The 17,058-nt window shown below is 63.7% G+C and overlaps 1 protein-coding gene across 1 annotated transcript; it reads left to right on the forward strand.

Annotated features, from left to right (window-relative positions):
• Positions 1 to 468: 468 nt before the first annotated feature.
• On the forward strand, positions 469 to 3,144 carry CRYAA (crystallin alpha A). Its single transcript, XM_026499342.1, has 3 exons — positions 469 to 657; positions 1,786 to 1,908; positions 2,935 to 3,144. The coding sequence occupies exons 1-3, from the start codon at positions 469 to 471 to the stop codon at positions 3,142 to 3,144; spliced, it is 522 nt and encodes a 173-aa protein (XP_026355127.1).
• Positions 3,145 to 17,058: the final 13,914 nt, after the last annotated feature.

Below are 17,058 nucleotides of genomic sequence, written 5' to 3' on the forward strand. Positions count from 1 at the left end.
ATATCCTGTCCCCTAGGAGCTGTGACATTTGGGGATCATGGTGTAACCTCTGAGCCTACCCCCTCGTCTGTGAACTGGGCATGAGTGCCCACTCATGGGGCGGCTGTGAGATCACCCAGGGCCCATAAGCTGGGGGCACCCCCATGCCATCGCGGGAGAGGTCTTCACCGTCCCCCGTGAGCGTGGGGGCAGAGCCACAGGGAGAAGGGCCTTGGGGTCCAGGGCTCCGTGCTGGTCAGCATCTCAGTGCCCGGGGCTGGGAGTGGCGGGCGCTCCGCCCAGGCCACATTTCTGCTGATCGGGCAGCCTTCCCCCTGAGCTCACGCTTTCCAGACAAATCCCCCTAATGCTTCCATTCTGTCACGGGCGTATATAGGGAGGGCTCACCTCGGAGCTCTCCACTGCGCTGCCCAGAGGCCCCTGCCCGACTCCCCGCAGCCCCGGGTCCCTGCACTGCCGACACCCAACATGGACATCGCCATCCAGCACCCCTGGTTCAAACGTGCGCTGGGTCCCTTCTACCCCAGCCGGCTGTTCGACCAGTTTTTCGGCGAGGGTCTCTTCGAGTACGACCTGCTGCCCTTCCTGTCCTCCACCATCAGCCCCTACTACCGCCAGTCCCTCTTCCGCACGGTGCTGGACTCTGGCATCTCCGAGGTAAGACCCGGCCAGGGGGCTGGTTTCTCCGGCCTGTCGGAGGAGCTTTCCGAGGGCTGGGCCAGAGCCGAGGCAGCTCCGTGCCCCACGTCTGCGGTCGTCTGCTTGGGTGGAGCCGCTCTCCCGCCGCCATCCACGGTGGCTCACTGTGACCTGTAGCGCAGAGCCTCTGGGGCCTCTGAGAAGGGGTCTGGAGAGGGAGCCCGAGCCTGCCCACTGTCTTTCTGCTTGGACCCGCCACATGGTGCAAGCCCCGAGAGCAGCCCCACAAGGTGGCTCTGGTGCACGTGTGGGCGTTGTGGTCCTGGCTCTCCACGCCGTTCCTTCCAGCAGGAAGCCTGGTTGGGTGGGCTGTGCCACCAGAGGAGAGGTTCTCGAGCAGAAGTGGGTGCGCGAGGAGAGGCTGATGGTGGACAGGAAGGGCAGCAGGTCCTCGTAGGGCTGTGGCTGGCAGAGCCGCGGAGAGTGGGCTCTTCCCCAGCCTGCCCGGGTGTGCAGGGCCTGGCCCAAAGGGAAGTGACCAGACCACTGGCCTTCCCTTCTCGAGCCCTGTGGGAAACCCCAGGGTCCAAAGGTCTGGAGGGGCTAGGTCTCCCCCACTGTCCCAAAGCAGAGGCCTGCTGGGAGCGGATGCAGTGCTGATCAACTCCAGAAACAAAAGGAGCCTGGCTGGGTGTTCCCGGCGAGCCGGTGAGGGCAGTACAGAGGGAGACACTGTGTGCAAGCGGGCAGCTTCACATCGTATCCACGTGAGAAGACAGGCCCCAGCCTGTTTATGGAGACACTAGGGAAGCCAAGGGCTGTGACCTTATTCAAAGTGCTAGGTCCAACCAGCCAGCCGACCCAGAACCAGTCTCCTAACCCATAACCAATCCACGAGCTAACCATAACCAGCCACAGTTCATCCCCAACGAGGCAGTCAACGGACACACCGCCTTGAGGCCCAAGTGTTCACACTTGTGTCCCGAGTCGGGGCTCCCCAGGACTCTGTCCCCTGGGTGCGTGGAAGGCGTTTCTGTGCTGGTAACCAGGGCCCGAGCCGCCAGCCCCTCCACGCTGTCCTCTGCGGCCAGCCCTGCCGGAACCTCGGCCCTGGGCAGACCCACACGACGGGCGCTTGGGTTCCAGGTCCGATCTGACCGAGACAAGTTCGTCATCTATCTGGATGTGAAGCACTTCTCTCCGGAGGACCTCACCGTGAAGGTGCTGGAGGACTTCGTGGAGATCCATGGCAAGCACAACGAGAGGCAGGTGAGTCGCGGGCACCGCCGCCTCGCACCCACCGTCCTGAGGCCCTGCCCCTGGGGGGGGGGGGGCTCTGCCCTCACCTGCCCGCTTTCCCAGAGGACCTGCGACTGGGAGGTGACTCCTGCCCCCTGCAGATGAGGGGCCTGCAGGGACGCCCACTCGGGGACTGCCCGTGGCCGCTCCTTCCAGATCGCTTGGGTGGGGGTAGGGAGCACCCGGAAATGCCCAGAGCCAACACGGATTTTCACAGAAACCGAACTTTGGTGGGTGAGCCACGACCGCAGGGAGGTTGTCGGTGCCCCAAACACCACGCGTGTTCACACGCTCACCTCTCAGCGGCCCCATTGTGGTGAACGGGTGGGTGGCAGAGCCAGGCTCAGGGAGGTCGCGGCCAGGCCCCGCCGCTGACAGAGTGGGGTGGCTTCTCAGTGGGCCGTCAGAGACCAGGGTTTGCTTGTCATGGTTGGAGAAGCTGCGTGGGGGGTTAACCCCTGCCTCCGTGTCTCCTGCCCTCCCATCCTGGGCCCCGGATGGTGGTGTGGGCCCCACGACTCTGTGCCTGGAGGAAGAGGTGGGGCCCAGGGGCTGGGAGTTTTTCAGGGGCCGCTTTCCGACGCTGTTGGGTGGACAGCAGACGCTCTGAGTGTGTGTGTGTGTGTGTGTGTGTGTGTTGGGGGGGTGGGGGATCACGGGGAAAGGCCAACTCTGACCGCAGTGCAAGGCTGGGACAGAACCACTCCTGATTTTGGAGTGAAATGAATCTGATGACCCAGCTCCACGGCCATGAATGGCCCCAGGCTGGCCTGGACTGCTGTGCAGGGAGGCCAGGAGGCTGGGAGGCTGGGAGGCAGGGAGGCCCAGCGGTAAATCTCAGCGGGAGCCCTCCATGGGGCATTCAGGCCCTCCCACCCCACCGTGTGACAGCGTCGTGGGTTTGACCCCCTTGGGGTCCGGGAAGGCCTTCTCCAGGTAAGGTCGGCGGCCCTCTGAATGGTGTCTCTGACTGTGCTCTTCCCGTGCCCTGCCCAGGACGACCACGGCTACATTTCCCGTGAGTTCCACCGCCGCTACCGTCTGCCTTCCAACGTGGACCAGTCGGCGCTCTCCTGCTCCCTGTCGGCGGATGGCATGCTGACCTTCTCTGGCCCCAAGGTCCCATCTGGCATGGATGCTGGCCACAGTGAGAGAGCCATCCCCGTGTCACGGGAGGAGAAGCCCAGCTCTGCGCCCTCGTCCTAAGCTCGGCCTCGGCCTCGGCTGCCACCCGCTGCTGCCCCCAAGGCCCATCCATCGGGGGGAACCGTAGAAAGTGGGGTGTCATCTCCCTTTGCTTTCCCTGTTTTCATTTCCTTTTCCTCCTCTCTGAGGGAACGAGGGTTTGAGAGGGTAGCCTGGAGGGCTTGGGGCCTCGGCCTGAGGTGCTGCGGCCTCAGGGCAACCCAGACCTCCGCACTGGCCAGCTGGTAGAAGCCATCGCCATCCCAGCTGCTTGAGACCACGGCCCCGTGCTCCCAGAGGACGCGCCTCCGGGTCGCCTCTGGGTCTCCAGGGCCAGCCAGGTGCTCCTTGACCCTTGCTGGTGGGCGCCCACATCAGGACCCGGCCGCGTGTCCTGCCCACGTCTCCTGGGTGCCCTGAGGTCCGTCTGGCGGAGGCTCCTGTGTGCCTGGGCTCTTGGCAGCCTGTCCTCCCACACCACCTTCCCTCCACCCTTTCCCTCCATATTTCCGCCCCCGGGGCACCCGGTCACCCCTGACATTGCAGCCCGCGGCCGTCAATAAAGAGCAGGTGACGCAAGCAACTTGCTGACTGGTGGTCGTACTGTCTCCCTCGGGGCGCGTGGGGAGAGCGAAGGGGCACGAAGGGGCGGGAAGGAGACGGGGGTCCGCCTGGTCCTGTTCCACCCCAACTGCCTCAAAGTGTCCCGGTCACTCCCTGCCTTCCTCCCGAGTGCCTCCCTGCACCCCTGTTTTGTAGGAAGGGGAGGGTTTGGGTGGACAACCCAAGGGATGGGGGAGGAAGGGAGCACGGAGAATACGGGAGGGAATCAGGGCTCCCTTCTCCAGCCTGTGGGAATCGGGGTGCCAGGCAGGGCTTCTCCATCCTGCTGCTCGCCCCCTCTGGGGGGCTTCTGTGCTGGCTCCCTTGGGGTTGCCCTGGAAGGACCCTGGCCCCGTTGCTCCCCAAGGGATGAGGAAGGGCAGTCGTGGGGTTAGAACATGTCTCCCTCCTGAGCGGGAGGCTCCTCTGCTCACCACCCCCCTGCAACAGACGAGGCGCCCCCAGGGGGCTTCTGGTGACCAGGGCCGAGCATCCTGGGCAGCTTCCGGCACCCGGTGGGGGGAGGGGACGGCCTTCTCCAGGTCTGCTCAGCCTCCTGGCAATGGGGAGGGGGCGAGGCCTGGAGGCCCACAGCCTCCTTGGGGGAGAGGCTCAGCCAGTGGCCCCACACTTGCACCGTGACCGTGGGGAGGGGGAGGGGCCGCCAGATGCATCTCTGGGTGCGGAAGGCGGGCACTGCTGGTGTTAGGTTGTGTCAAGGACCCTCTCCCGGGGAGTGGAGGCTGGGGACACTGGGGACCCTGCTGAGGCCCAGGGAGGTGGTTCTTGGGGTGGCACCCATGCTCCTCCAGGAAGGGTGGACATGCGGGAGAATTATTCCTGTGAAGTGGTCCCTGTTCAACTCTGTGCCGCCATGTTGAGTGGAAGGCAGTACGTGTAGGGGTGCACACAGGTGTGCGAGGACACGCACACACACGCACATGCACACACGCACATTCACGCACTGCGTTATCTGTCACCCGGGCTTGGCTCCATCTCAAGAAGAGTCCTTGTGCCACTGGGAGGCCCCCAGACTCTCCCACCGGCCGCCCACCGGCCCTGCTCCTTCCAAGAAGCGCCCCCCCCACGCTGTCCTTAATCCACATTTGTCAAAAACGTGGGGGTGCTCTGTGGTGGGTGGCAAAGGTGGCCCCTCCACATGGGGCTGGGTATTTGGGAAAATCAGAGCCTGCAAAGCTCCCTCCTCCTGCTTCTGCCCCAGACCGGATGTCCCTGGAGGATGCCCGAGCTCATGCCCAGCGTGGCATGTGGCTGAGCGCCTGGTGGACTGGGGGCCTGTCTGGCCACGGCCAGAACTGAGCAGTCAGGTGCTGGTGGCCTTGTGTTCACGGTGGTTCTTGCGTAGGGCTTAGAACGGACTCCGTTGTGTCCCCCAAATTCCCGTGTCGAAGCGCCAGTGCCCAGCGCCTCAGAGTGTGACTGTATTTGGGGATCAGGACTTTAATGAGGTGATTAAGGTACACGAGGCCACTGGTGTGGGCCCTGATCCCAAATGACCGGAGGAGATGAGGACGGACGCGCAGAGCGGGGAGCACAGGAGGACACGGAGGGAAGGTGGCCATCTTCACACCCAGGAGGGAGGCCTCGGGAGGAACCAGTCCTGCCCTTGCCCGGACCACGGACGCCCAGCCTCCAGGACCGGGAGGAAGTCGGTGTGTGTGTTTTGGGCTGCCCAGCCGGCGGTAGTTGTTACGACAACCAAAGCAGACGAATCTTGGCCTGCGCGTGCAGCCTTGACCAGGCCCCCGGCGAGGTAGGCTCATGGGATCCCAGCTCATGCTCCTGGGGATATGCGGGGGGCCCCGGGGCCCAGTCCAGGCTGGGGAGCTGCGAGGACGTGCTGAGAACTTTCCCCACACGGCAGGCTCCACCCCAGCTCTCTGGCAGCAAGAGCTCAGGGAGAGCCTGGGGTCTCATCCTGCTTAGCCCACCTTGGCCACCCCCTCTGCGGCTTTCCATCCTGCCTCAGTGTCTCTTAACTGGGGGGCACTGAAGCGGCTACGTGCGCTGAGCTGGCCCTGGGATTCTGGGGTAGAACAGACATGCCTGAGACCACTCACAGAAGGCCCGGGGCCTGGCATCCCCAGGACCCCAGTTGCTCTCTGCCACGTCAGCACGTGTCCTGAGACTCAGCCTCCTTGCCTGGGCTGCCCAGGTGACCCCACTGCCACTGTGGCCCATGGGGCTCCCCCCGCCAGCACAGCCTGTGCTGGCTGTTGGCCCCCACTCAGTGCAGATGGGCAGCCCTGGGGGCTGTGTGCTCTGTACTAAGGACTGCATCAGTGTGGTCTCTGGCCGGGCAGGCTTCAGGCAGCCTGGCCCTGGACTCCACAGAAGACAATGGTCTACGTGGTTTCTGCTCGGAGTCTGTGTGATGTTGGCTGACAGTAGCCATGCTGAGGACTCACAGGTCCTCCTGACTTCAGGGCAGGGCTCTGAACCCCTGTCCAGTGGGCATCAGAGTGCCGCCCCTGACCGGTAAATCAGGAGGCACTGAGAAAGCCAGGCTGGTCCTGTTCTGTGGGGCGGCCTGCTGTGTGACTGTGGGGAAACGTATCAACCCCTCTGAGTATCACACTGCTGTCCTCACCAGTGCACCTGGTGAGCCCTGTGCTCCCTGGCCATCCAGACGGCCGCATGCAATTCCAAGATACACCACCAGGTGGCAGCAGAGGCCTTGCCGTGGCCCCCAGACCGCACTCGCCCAAAGGTCACCTTCAGGCTTCCAGCCCCGGGGACGCCGCCGCAGCGCGGCTCCGCAGAGGGCCTGGCTCCTGGGCTGGGCGACTCGCGGCTTTGGGAGCCCCCATCCTGACACCAAGGCACCGGTGTCCCGCGTGGGAGACTGGCCTAGCGAGACACAAAAGGCCGCACCGGATCCGTGGTTTTTGTTTCATTGGCTTGTTTGTAAAATCATTTGAAAAAGGCGCAGTCCCGCCGGCAGGTCAGCGCGGTGCCGCGGGTCCCCGAGGCTCCGGCGGGGTCTCCTCCCCCGCACAATGACGCAGCGCATCAGCCCTCCCCGGCTCCCCCGGTCCCTCCTAGGACGCCTTTCAGGAGCGGAGGCGCCCTGGCGGGCAGCCCCCAACCTCACAGGGGGACTCGGTCACGGGCTCACAGACCTCAGGGCGGCCCTGCGGGGCGGAGGCACCCCGGCTGGAAGGGCAGAGGCTAGCGCAGAGCCGGGAGCTAAGGGGCGAGGTCGGACCTGCTTCCTCAGGGCAGGCGGCCTCTTCTCCGTAGCTCAGGTGCCGCCACCCTATTCCCACCGTGGCCTTCGGGGTGGGAGTGGGTGTGGACAGGGAACCCCCACTCAGGCTGGGGGCCAAGTGGGGGGGGGTGGCCCGGCCAAAGATCCGCTCCGGTGGGGCCCCCAGCAGGGACAGCTCCCCCGCCGCGGGGACGATCAGGTTGGCGAGGGCTGCAGGATTTCCTCCAAGGCCCCGGATGCTGCAGGGGCGGGGGAGGCGGGCAGGCCCTGCACCTGCGTGGAGGCTGCGATCGTGAGAACAGAAGCGAGTAGAAGATACGCACGCACACATACTCACACGTGCACACGTGCACGCACAACACACATGTACACACACAACACACAAGCACACACACATGCACGCACATGTGTGCACACGTGTACAAGGCACACGTGCACAGTACCCCCCACAGCACACACACATGTACGCGTGTTCACGTGCATGTACACACGCTTGCAGCAGCCATGGGCAACCTCCAGGCTTTGTTTCCGCCTCTCATCTCATCTGCTTCCCTCTGCGTCTGATTTGTACTTGAACTTGAAAGACACACTCACACAAAGACACTTCCTACCCGTGTCTCCGCCTTGAGGAAAAGCCTCCCCCTTGCCTGCCGGTCAGCAGACCCTTTTATATCAAGGAGCTTTTAGGGAAACCTGACATCCTTTGTGCTGCTGGAAGCACCTGATTACCTTCGGATGCTCGAGGTTGGCAGGAAGAGGCGGGGGCGATGTGCTCAAGGGCACCCCAAGGTTATCAGGAAGGCGGGGCTGCGAGGAGCAGGGGTGGCTCGTTCTTCTGTGGAGCTGTCAGCTACCCGGAGCCTGTGAGCGCTGCGCCTTTCCCCCACCGGGAGTGAGAAATCAATAAAAAAATATAATCTGGCTCAAACGCGCAGCTTTCCAAAGCCAGCGCAGGCCTCTCCGGAGCCTGGAAAACACTGGAGGGTGGGTTTGCTGATCCCTAACTATTGGGGTGCACAGGGCCCCCTCAAGGGAGACTAATCAGACCCAGAGGACCTAGGTGGGCGACAGGTCACCCCCCAGTTCCATTTATGCATCTGGGAGAACTTGGAGGCCCCACGCTGGCCCCAGTGGCGTTCGGATGGTGAGGCCAGGAGCGCCGTCCCTGGAGGCCAATTTCTTTCTGGCTCTGAGAGCAGGGAGCTTCGGGATTCTCTGCTGGTCTGTGCCGAGTGCACAGCTGGCTCACTTGTGGGGACTGACCGGGGGCTGCTTCTCTTCTGCTTCACTGCTGTGAAAACGCAAGTTCAACAAGCAGTCTGAGGACGCGTGGCCTCTGGGGCGCCCAGGCTGTGAGTCTTGGCGGTCTCCTGAGTCTGGTCCCCGCTCTCTTAACAGTCCATGGCCACGATTGGGCGTGGGTCCTGTCCCGCGGCCATGGTGGGAAGTGCGTCCTGTCCCGTGGCCACGGTTGGGTGTGTGTCCTGGGACCAGCCTCCGCGTCTAGCGGCCGGGGCTGCCTGGGGCTGCCGTGGCTGAGGGCCACACGCTGTGCGGCTCCAGCCCGTTGATGTGTCTGCGGGAGATCCAGGTGCGGCCAGGGCGTGCGCCCTCTGAAGGCTTCACGGGGAGGTCCCTCCTGCCTCTCCAGCTCCCCGTGCGGCCGTGCCCGTGGCGGGGTCCCCACTGTCCTGCCACCACTGTCACATGGCCGTCTCTCTCTGGTGTGTCTCTTCTTGCAGCGACACCAGCCACCCGGACGATCCAGGATGACGTCCTCCCCTGGATTACGTCTGAGAGGAATCTTTTTCCAAATAAGGTCAAACTTGCAGGTACTGGGGTTTAGAATTTGGACATGTCTCTTGGGGCTGTTTGAGGCAGGGGTTGCCCGTTTCTGGCACACCCAGGGCTGGGCCCGCATTCTAACGCTCCAGGTCTGTGTTTCTGTTTTGGATGTTTCTATGGCAATCCATTGTTGCCCGCCCACAGACGACCCGATGTCTGGTGTCCGTCAGTGATTCACCTATGCACAGATGCTGACCTGGCCCAGACTCTGCCGCACAAGGGGCTCCCGAGTCTCCTGTCTCTGCGCAGGCCCCTCTCAGTCACGGGTTCTAGCCCCCCCCCCCCCGACACCAAGAAGGTCCTTGCTCAGGGCACCTGGACGCCAGGGTTGGACCAGGGGCACCGGGGGAGGGGAAGGTGTGGGGACGCCAGGGCAGGCCAAGGGGGCTCTGGGTCTCCATTAACCCCGGGGCAGGGCACAGCCAACCAGCTTCCTGAAGCGTCTCCACCCGCAGTCCTTGTCAGCTCAGAGACGACAGCCAGGTGCCACCTGAGTCGGGACATGGGTCATGCGGGGCTGCTCCCCTTGGGGTCACCACAGAGGGGAGGGGAACAGGTGTGGTGGGTGGTCTTTGTGTGTCTGTGGGGTCTGAAGTGAGGGCATACAGTGAAGGGTCATGGAAGCCGGCACCTGCGAGCACCCCAGACGCTGCTTCCTCCCGTTGTGAGGACCTGGATGTTTTGGAGGGCGGGGGGGGGGGGTGGTGTGTTGTGGGGGTGGATCTGTGGATGGGGCCGGTGGACAGCTCAGGACCTGCGGCAGGACAGCAGGGAACATTCCCTCCAGGCCCCAGACCCCGGCCCCTCTGCGTGGCAGAACAGGAGGGGCCGAGCCTGCTTTTGGCCTGGGCCCCGCAGCCCAGCTCCTGGAGCCCAACCCTGGATGTGGCTGCGGGGACCCTGTTGCTGCCGTGGCCGGGCCGTGACGTGGGGGGCCCCTGGGAGTTCAGCAGGGCTGTCTCTACCTTCCTAAGTGGGGAGGATGGGAAGTGGGGTGCCCCCAGCCCATCTTTGGCGAGTGGTTGCAGCTGCCCGCATCCTACTCTGCCCCGGGCCCCACCCCCCAGGGCACCCCTCTCTCCTTCTCCAAGCTGACCTTGGTGCTCCCGCCCCTGGCTGCGCCCTGCTGGGGTGTTGTGTTTGCGTGGTGGGGTGGGAGCCGGAGGGGGGCAGGAGGAGCGCCCTGGGTGAGTCTCCTGGGGCAGTGTCTCTCCTACATTCTGAGTGCGGGGGAGCTGGGGACCCCTAGCCACAATGCCAGTGACCCAAAGACCTTCCTGCCGTGTGCCCCCTGGGCATTGAGGGCTCCTCTTCCCCCGCTAGCCTGGCCCCGCCAGCTAACCCACGCCAGGCACCTTCACACGCCTTTCTCGCTGCTCACTAACTGATGCAATTTAGGGCAAACTGGCAAACTCATCCCCCCAAGGAGTTGGTAACTCCCCGGGTCGGAGGACTTGCCATTTGGAAAGCAAGCAGCTGCCAGCCCATCGCCAGAGCCGTGCCGTCTCCGCGGCCGAGGGTCCCAGGCAGGCAGGCAAGTGTATGTGTCATGAGGGGGCCTCGCACCCCTGCCCCGCCTGGCTTCCTCCCACCCTGATGGAGCGGGGACGCAGGCTCAGGGGAGGTGCTGGGATCAGTGCTGGGGGGTGTCCTGCACGGAGGGGATGAGAGGAGCTAGGGTCTAAGGCGCTGTCGAGAGGGAAGTGCTGGTCCCGATGGCTTTCGGAGGCACCTTCCACCCGCAGGGCGGAGTGACAGGAGCGGGAGGGGAGCATGGGTTGAATGGATTGGGGCAGCCCCCTGGCCACCGTGTCCACACGACCCCGTGGCTACTTCTTGTTTCCTGTCTCCGTGTCCCGCCACTGGGGCCAGACCTGGGCTTGAGGCCACAGCTGGGGTGGGGGTCTGCCCTCCCCCCTCTCCGTCTGGGCGCTGCTCCCACGGAAGCCCTGTGTGCACAGCCCGGGGGGCTGTGGGCAGCCGCTGTGCGGTGCTCTGGAGTGGTCCTGGTGCCCCGGCGCGGTGCCCTGGCATGGTCGTGGTGCCCCGCGTGGTCGTGGTGCCCTGGCGTGGTCGTGGTGCCCCGCGTGGTCGTGGTGCCCCACGTGGTCGTGGTGCCCTGGTGTGGTCGTGGTGCCCCAGCGCGGTGCCCTGGCGTGGTCGTGGTGCCCCGGCGCGGTGCCCTGGCGTGGTCCTGGTGCCCCGGCGCGGTGCCCTGGCGTGGTCGTGGTGCCCCAGCGCGGTGCCCTGGTGTGGTCGTGGTGCCCTGGCGCGGTGCCCTGGTGTGGTCGTGGTGCCCCGCGTGGTCATGGTGCCCCGGCGTGGTGCCCTGGCGTGGTCGTGGTGCCCCGCGTGGTCGTGGTGCCCCGGCTTGCCATGAGTGCGCTAGCTTGCTTCTCAGCCTCTCCTACCAGATCGCTTCCTCACCCTTACTGCCCCAAGCCTGCACTCCTGAATTCGAGCTGCTGTATCCTCCACCCCGACAGCTTTCTAGAACAGCGGTTCTCACCTGAGCGTATGCCTGCCGTCCCTGGGGATCTTCTGCAAATGCAGGTTCTGATCCAGCAGGTGGGGGGCTGTGACCCGCCTTTCCAAGCAGCTCCCAGGGACACGATGGCCCTGTGATGTCATCAGCCATCCCTCCCCTGATCCCAGCACCTCCCCCTGTCCCCACCCCGGGGGCTGGGAGCCTGCATCCCCACTCCATCAGAGGACACCCCACACCTCTGCTTTCTCAGCCCACGCGATGGGGGTGAAGATGAGAGACGTCTGTGCACCAGCTTGGGGTGGGGGGCTCTCACACACTCTGCTGTGGGACCTGGACGCCCCCTCCCAACATTGCTGACCCTCTGGCAGAAGTTGGGGCGGGGCAGGGCAGGGAGCGAGGGGGCCTAGGACTGACCAGCTTCTGGCTTGGCCCCCCTCACGGATGCTCTTCCAGTCTGAGCCCTGGGCTCAGGTCCTCTCACCAGCCCCACCTCACAGACACTGGCTGACGTTGGAGGAGGGCAGGGAACTTTCTGGGCTGCACGCATCTGGCTGCTGAGACAGAGTGTGTGTGTGGTGGTGGGGGAGCCTTCGTTGTCCCTGCCAAGCTCCTGGGCTCCTTCTGAGTGGGCCCAGCTTCTTCAGCTGGGTCTTTTCTCCTTGGACCCTGGGATGGCCGATGACTCAGCCCTGGGCTTGGAGAGAAATCCCCCAGGCCCCTGGCAGTGGGGGTGGCAGGTGGGGGCTAGGAGAGCCCTGGAGAAGAAAGGGCTGCAGGGCTGGGGCTGTGCTCAGCACGTCTGTCCCCAGGGGAACCGGGCGGAGAGAAGCACATAGAAGGAGCAGCTCTTTTGGCCCAGCTCAGTGGTCACACTGCAGCCCTATTTCCTGTCTGGGTTTCCCCTCCCTCCCCTGCCCCTCCTGGGAGGAGGCCCCAGGGCTGAGCTTTGTGCCTGGAGAGGGAGGAATGAGGGTGGAAGGAAGCAGCCCCCCCGGCCCAGCAGCTGTCACGGGGGCCCCTCATCTGTGGCCTGTCAGCCAGGGGACTGGGAGTGGTTTGTAGCTGGGTCTGTGCTGTTGGCCCTTTGGGGATGAGAGGTGGGGGCTATGGGCAGGGACTGGGGCCCCTTACTGAGGTCACAGCGGAGGGGAGCAGGAGAGCCGGGGGCCTTGTTTTCAGGGCCACTGGGTCTGGGCCAAGTCCCAGCTTGGAGATTTGGGCTCCTTGCCTCAGTTTCAAAATCTGTCTAATGGGACACTGACACTGACTTCCTGGAGTCTCCTTCACCCCGGCTCTCCCGTTGCCTGTCTCCACTCAGCAGCCAGAGTGAGTCCCCAGCAGCCAAGAAGGGTCCCTCACAGGCCACACTGGGCACGCATGGTGGACACTCGAGCACCCACACCCTGCTGTGAGGGAACGCCTGCTCTCCAGACTTGACCTCTGTAGTCTCACTGTCAGAACGCAAGGTCAGGACAGATCCAACAGAGGTGCCTGGAAGAGTTTCCGGAACATGGCCAGCACCGTCAATGTGTGTTCAAGGAACCAGTCCTGCTCAACATGAGTGAGCCCAGCATCTTCCGATGCTCCGTCTGATTCAAGAAGAAAGCTGGTTCTCAGGCCTACAAGGCCACCGCCATGTCTCCCCTGCCCGCAGCTCAGATCATTCCCGATCTGCCCCAGGACCTTTGCACATGCTGTTCCCTCTGGCTGCACTGTTCTTGAACACAGCTTATTTCCTCCTGCCTGGCTCCCAGCCCCCCTTGCTTGAGGGGCCTTCCTAGCACCCCTCCCAGGGCTCTGATGGGTCCTATGTCAAGGCATAGCTGCCTATCAGGCCCTCCCACGCCATGAGCGCTGTGAGGGCAGGGGTAGGGTATGTCTTGTCCACTGCTGTCTCCTCCAGGGCCTCATACAGAGCTGGCCTGAGTACTCGCTCCATAAATACTGTGGAGGCAGGGTGGCCGTCTGCACACGGAGGTGAGCAGGTCCTGGTGATTACCATGGAAAGAACAGCTCCCCGCCTCTCCTCCTCCCTCTGCTGCATGAACTGTTCCTCTAGCTCAGTGCTTCTCCACTCTGGCTGGACAGTAAACACTTGGGGAGCTTATGAAACTGCTCTACCAGGTCACGCCCCGCACTTGGATGTAGTCTGGGTGGGCCCCCACCTGCGTGCTGTAAAAAGCCTCAGGTAATTCTGATACGCAGGCAGGCCCATGGTCTGGCTCTATTTCGATTCTCTACCCATTGGAGGGGCATTTAGGTTGTCCGGTTCTGGCAGGGCCCATCAACCCTTCATGTTTGAGTATGAATTAGAAAAGGAGCCCACTGGGGGTGCCTGGGTGGCACAGCGGTTAAGCGTCTGCCTTCGGCTCAGGGCGTGATCCCGGTGTTATGGGATTGAGCCCCACATCAGGCTCCTCCACTGTGAGCCTGCTTCTTCCTCTCCCACTCCCCCTGCTTCTGTTCCCTCTCTCGCAGGCTGTCTCTATCTCTGTTAAATAAATAAATAAAATCTTAAAAAAAAAAAAAAAAGGAAAGGAAAGGAGGCCATTGGATTTTCCTAACACTTGGCTGGGTTAGGCAGGTCTGAGGAGGGAGAAAGATTTCTGGGAGGGAGTGAGAAGAGAAAGGTAGTTTGGAGACAGAAAGTGCTTGAGGGGTGCTTGATTCTGGGGAGGATGATTTGAGGACTTGGGGATGAGCCGGAAGGATGGCCACAGGTAGGAGGTGTAAGGGAGGGCATTCCTGCCTTCTGGATATTTCTCAAGGCCAGACAAAGAATATTGCCTCCTCCACCAAGAGTGAGCTGAACTCTCCTGCCCAGCATGAGTGACCCAAGGAGCCCTGGCCGAGGCTGATAGCTCAGTCTGACCCTTGAGACCCACGGGGGTCCCTGCTCTTGCAGGGCTCTGTCTGCCATGCCCTCCTTACCCATGATTTGACCTTCCCAATGACCTACAGCTGTTTCTCGAAGCGGCTCAGGGCAGTTCCTGACTCTGGGGCCACCTCCCGAAACTGCAGGGCGGGGCCGGGTGGCTCTGTGCCCACTGGTCTCAGATCTCCGCCCCAGAAATGGGCATGATGGCCCCACTTGAACAGACGCTTGATCTATGCTCACATGGGGAACGCCAACAATGGGAAACCGAGTCTCAGTGTGACAGATCAAAAGGAGAGAGTTCGATGAGCCCCTCATTTTCAAATCCCATCGAATGTCCTTTAACTCCCCTGTTCTTTATCCTGGTGTTAGCTGATGGGGTGGAGGGCACACAGCGGCCTGCGCGCAGGCTTCTCCCACTTCTGGGCGGGTGGGCCTGGGTGGAGGCGCTGGGCCCTGAGTCCTGCCCCCCCCGGGACACGGCTGTGTGGCCTGGGCGGAGCTTGGGCCGGAACGGGAAAGACTGTCTGCCCGTCAGGGCCCCTGGAACGAACTCCCTCCAGGCCTGGCCAGTGAGGAGTGTTTTGCTGCGGGCAGAGTGGGGACCCCGCCTCTTCCACATGACGGCAGCGGGGTCAGGGTCTCTGCGGCCTGTCTGGAGGTCCCAGGGCGCCCAGGCCAGCGCAGGTGAAGGCGGGGCTGGATCCAGGGGTGCTCGGATGGGGCAGGTGCAGACTTGGAGTCTGAGAGGGCGGGCCAGCGGGCATCTGGACGTGTGAGCTGTGCTCCTGCCTGGGGCAGGTCGGGGGGCAGGACAGGAGAAGGCGCTGAGCCCACGGAGCAGCAGCAGGTGAAAACACATGCGAGCCCAGAGCTTGGAGGCTGGAATTTAATGTCGCACATCTCCGAGAAGCCGGCCTGATGGACCCATTTCACAGTGCTGGCAAACCAAGGCACTAGGAGTCAGGGGAGAGCTGGGAGGGCGGGCACCTGGAATGCAGGGCATTTTCTCACAGCGCCCAGACCCGCTTTTCCAGCAGCCCTGGAGGTGGGGAGGGGTTGGGTCCGGACAGGCGGGGTGGCCTTCCCCAGCTGGCAGGTTGCCTGGGCCGCGGGTGTCAGCCACACTCCATTTACTCACGTCTGATTCTGGGCTGCGGCCAGTTGGGGGCGCTGGACTCTGGAGCCCCACCCAGCAGCGGGGACAGGTGGAGGGCAGTCACCTGTCCAATAGCCATGTGCTCTGAGACTGGCAGGCCCGGACCCAGCCCCGCCCAGGGTCCCCCTCCCCCGCACTCCCAGCGCACCCCCTACATGGGCGGATTTCCTGTGTCTGGTCATTACTCCTGCAGGCTGGTTGTGCCCCCAGAGGCAGCCCCCTCCCTGTCCGCCTGGGTCCCCCAAGCCCGGGTAAGGTCACGACTCTCACCTCCCCCCCCGCCCACTGCCGGAGGAAGGGGCCCTCTCCGTGGCGCCCATGCAGTGACTCGGGCACACGCCAGGGAATGTCACCGCAATGCTGACACTCCTGGGTAGGCGCCCCTGAAACCCGCCAGCCCGGGTGCCCTTGGCTCTGGCCATGACCGACCCTTGGAGCCGCTTCAGAGTCAGCCTCTTCCTCTGGTCCGTGGGAACCCCACTACCGAGTCGTGGGCTTGTTGGGGGACCGGGTAGAACTCTGCAGGTCAGAGGTGCTGGATTCCGAGGGGGGCTTTTCCAGGGCCAGAGAAGGAGGGGCCCACACGCTGGCAGGAGGTCCGGGGACTGGGCTTGGTCTTCCTGGGCTCACCTGTGCCCTCAGCTGCCACAGAAGTGGAGCGGGCCTGACTCCCTAGTCCTTCCTGTGCTCTCTCTTGCCCCGGGAGCTGCGTGTCCCTGCCAGCGCAGGTATGGGTCACCCAGGACCCAGTGCTGGGGGCAGAGCAGCACTCCCGAGGGCCCGCTCTGCCCTCGGCCCCAGCAGCCCTGCCCGGACAAGTTCTGTCCGTCCGGAGACGCAGGTGCACACCGGATATTGAAAACCAAAAGGAGGGAGGCCTGTCCGTGGAAAAGCTGGCATCACGCCATGCAGCCGCCGGAGCCCCAGGCCATCTGGGTCCGATTGCTGCCCAGCAAAGTTGCCACAGACCCGCGTCTGGATGAGCCAAGTGGGGGCCGAAGGAAGGACATGCACGGGCCACCAACACATGCAACGGTTAGTAGGGAGAGCAGGGTCATGCCTTCCCGTCCACAGAAGCACTCTCCGTGGGATCCGGGGGGTGTGCACGTGCCCACACATGCCTGCGTGCATCACCTCCCTGCACTCGTGCGCGTGATCGTGTGAGCCAGTGGGGTCACCCCTACACGTATGCATGTGTGCATGTGTAGACATGTGTGTGCACGTTTCCCTTGGGTGGAAATGTGCTTACGACAGTGACCCAGCACTCCTCCAGAGCTGGTGGGAGGAGCGGCCGCAGCCCGGTTTTCACATGGAGCGGCCCTGACCTGTGGGCTTCCCATGCTGGCGCCAAGCCCCTATTTCCAAGTACGCCCTGAGCCTGTGTGCACAAGGCTGCATGTGCTCGTTACATGCAGGGCTTGTCCGCGGGGGATGTGCACGCCGGTCAGTTGCACAACTCCCACCGTGAACGGGGTCGTCGGCCCAAGGCAGCCTGGTGGGTCCGTTCGTTCATTCGTCGGTGATTCATTGAGCACTTGCTGCGTTCTGGGCTGGCCTGGGTTTGGGGAGGCAGGGCCTCGTCCTGGGGAAATGCTCTGGGGGGCAGGGAAGGAGGGAGGGCGTACAGAATGGGGGGCCCCGATGGCCTCGTGGGTACTGATGCTTCCGGCAGAGCTGGGGGGGCGGTGGACAGGCCTCCCCAGCGTCCCCCCATGCAGCCAGCAGGATAGACG

Source organism: Ursus arctos, unplaced genomic scaffold (assembly GCF_023065955.2).
Source record: "Ursus arctos isolate Adak ecotype North America unplaced genomic scaffold, UrsArc2.0 scaffold_4, whole genome shotgun sequence".
Taxonomy (NCBI): domain Eukaryota; kingdom Metazoa; phylum Chordata; class Mammalia; order Carnivora; family Ursidae; genus Ursus; species Ursus arctos.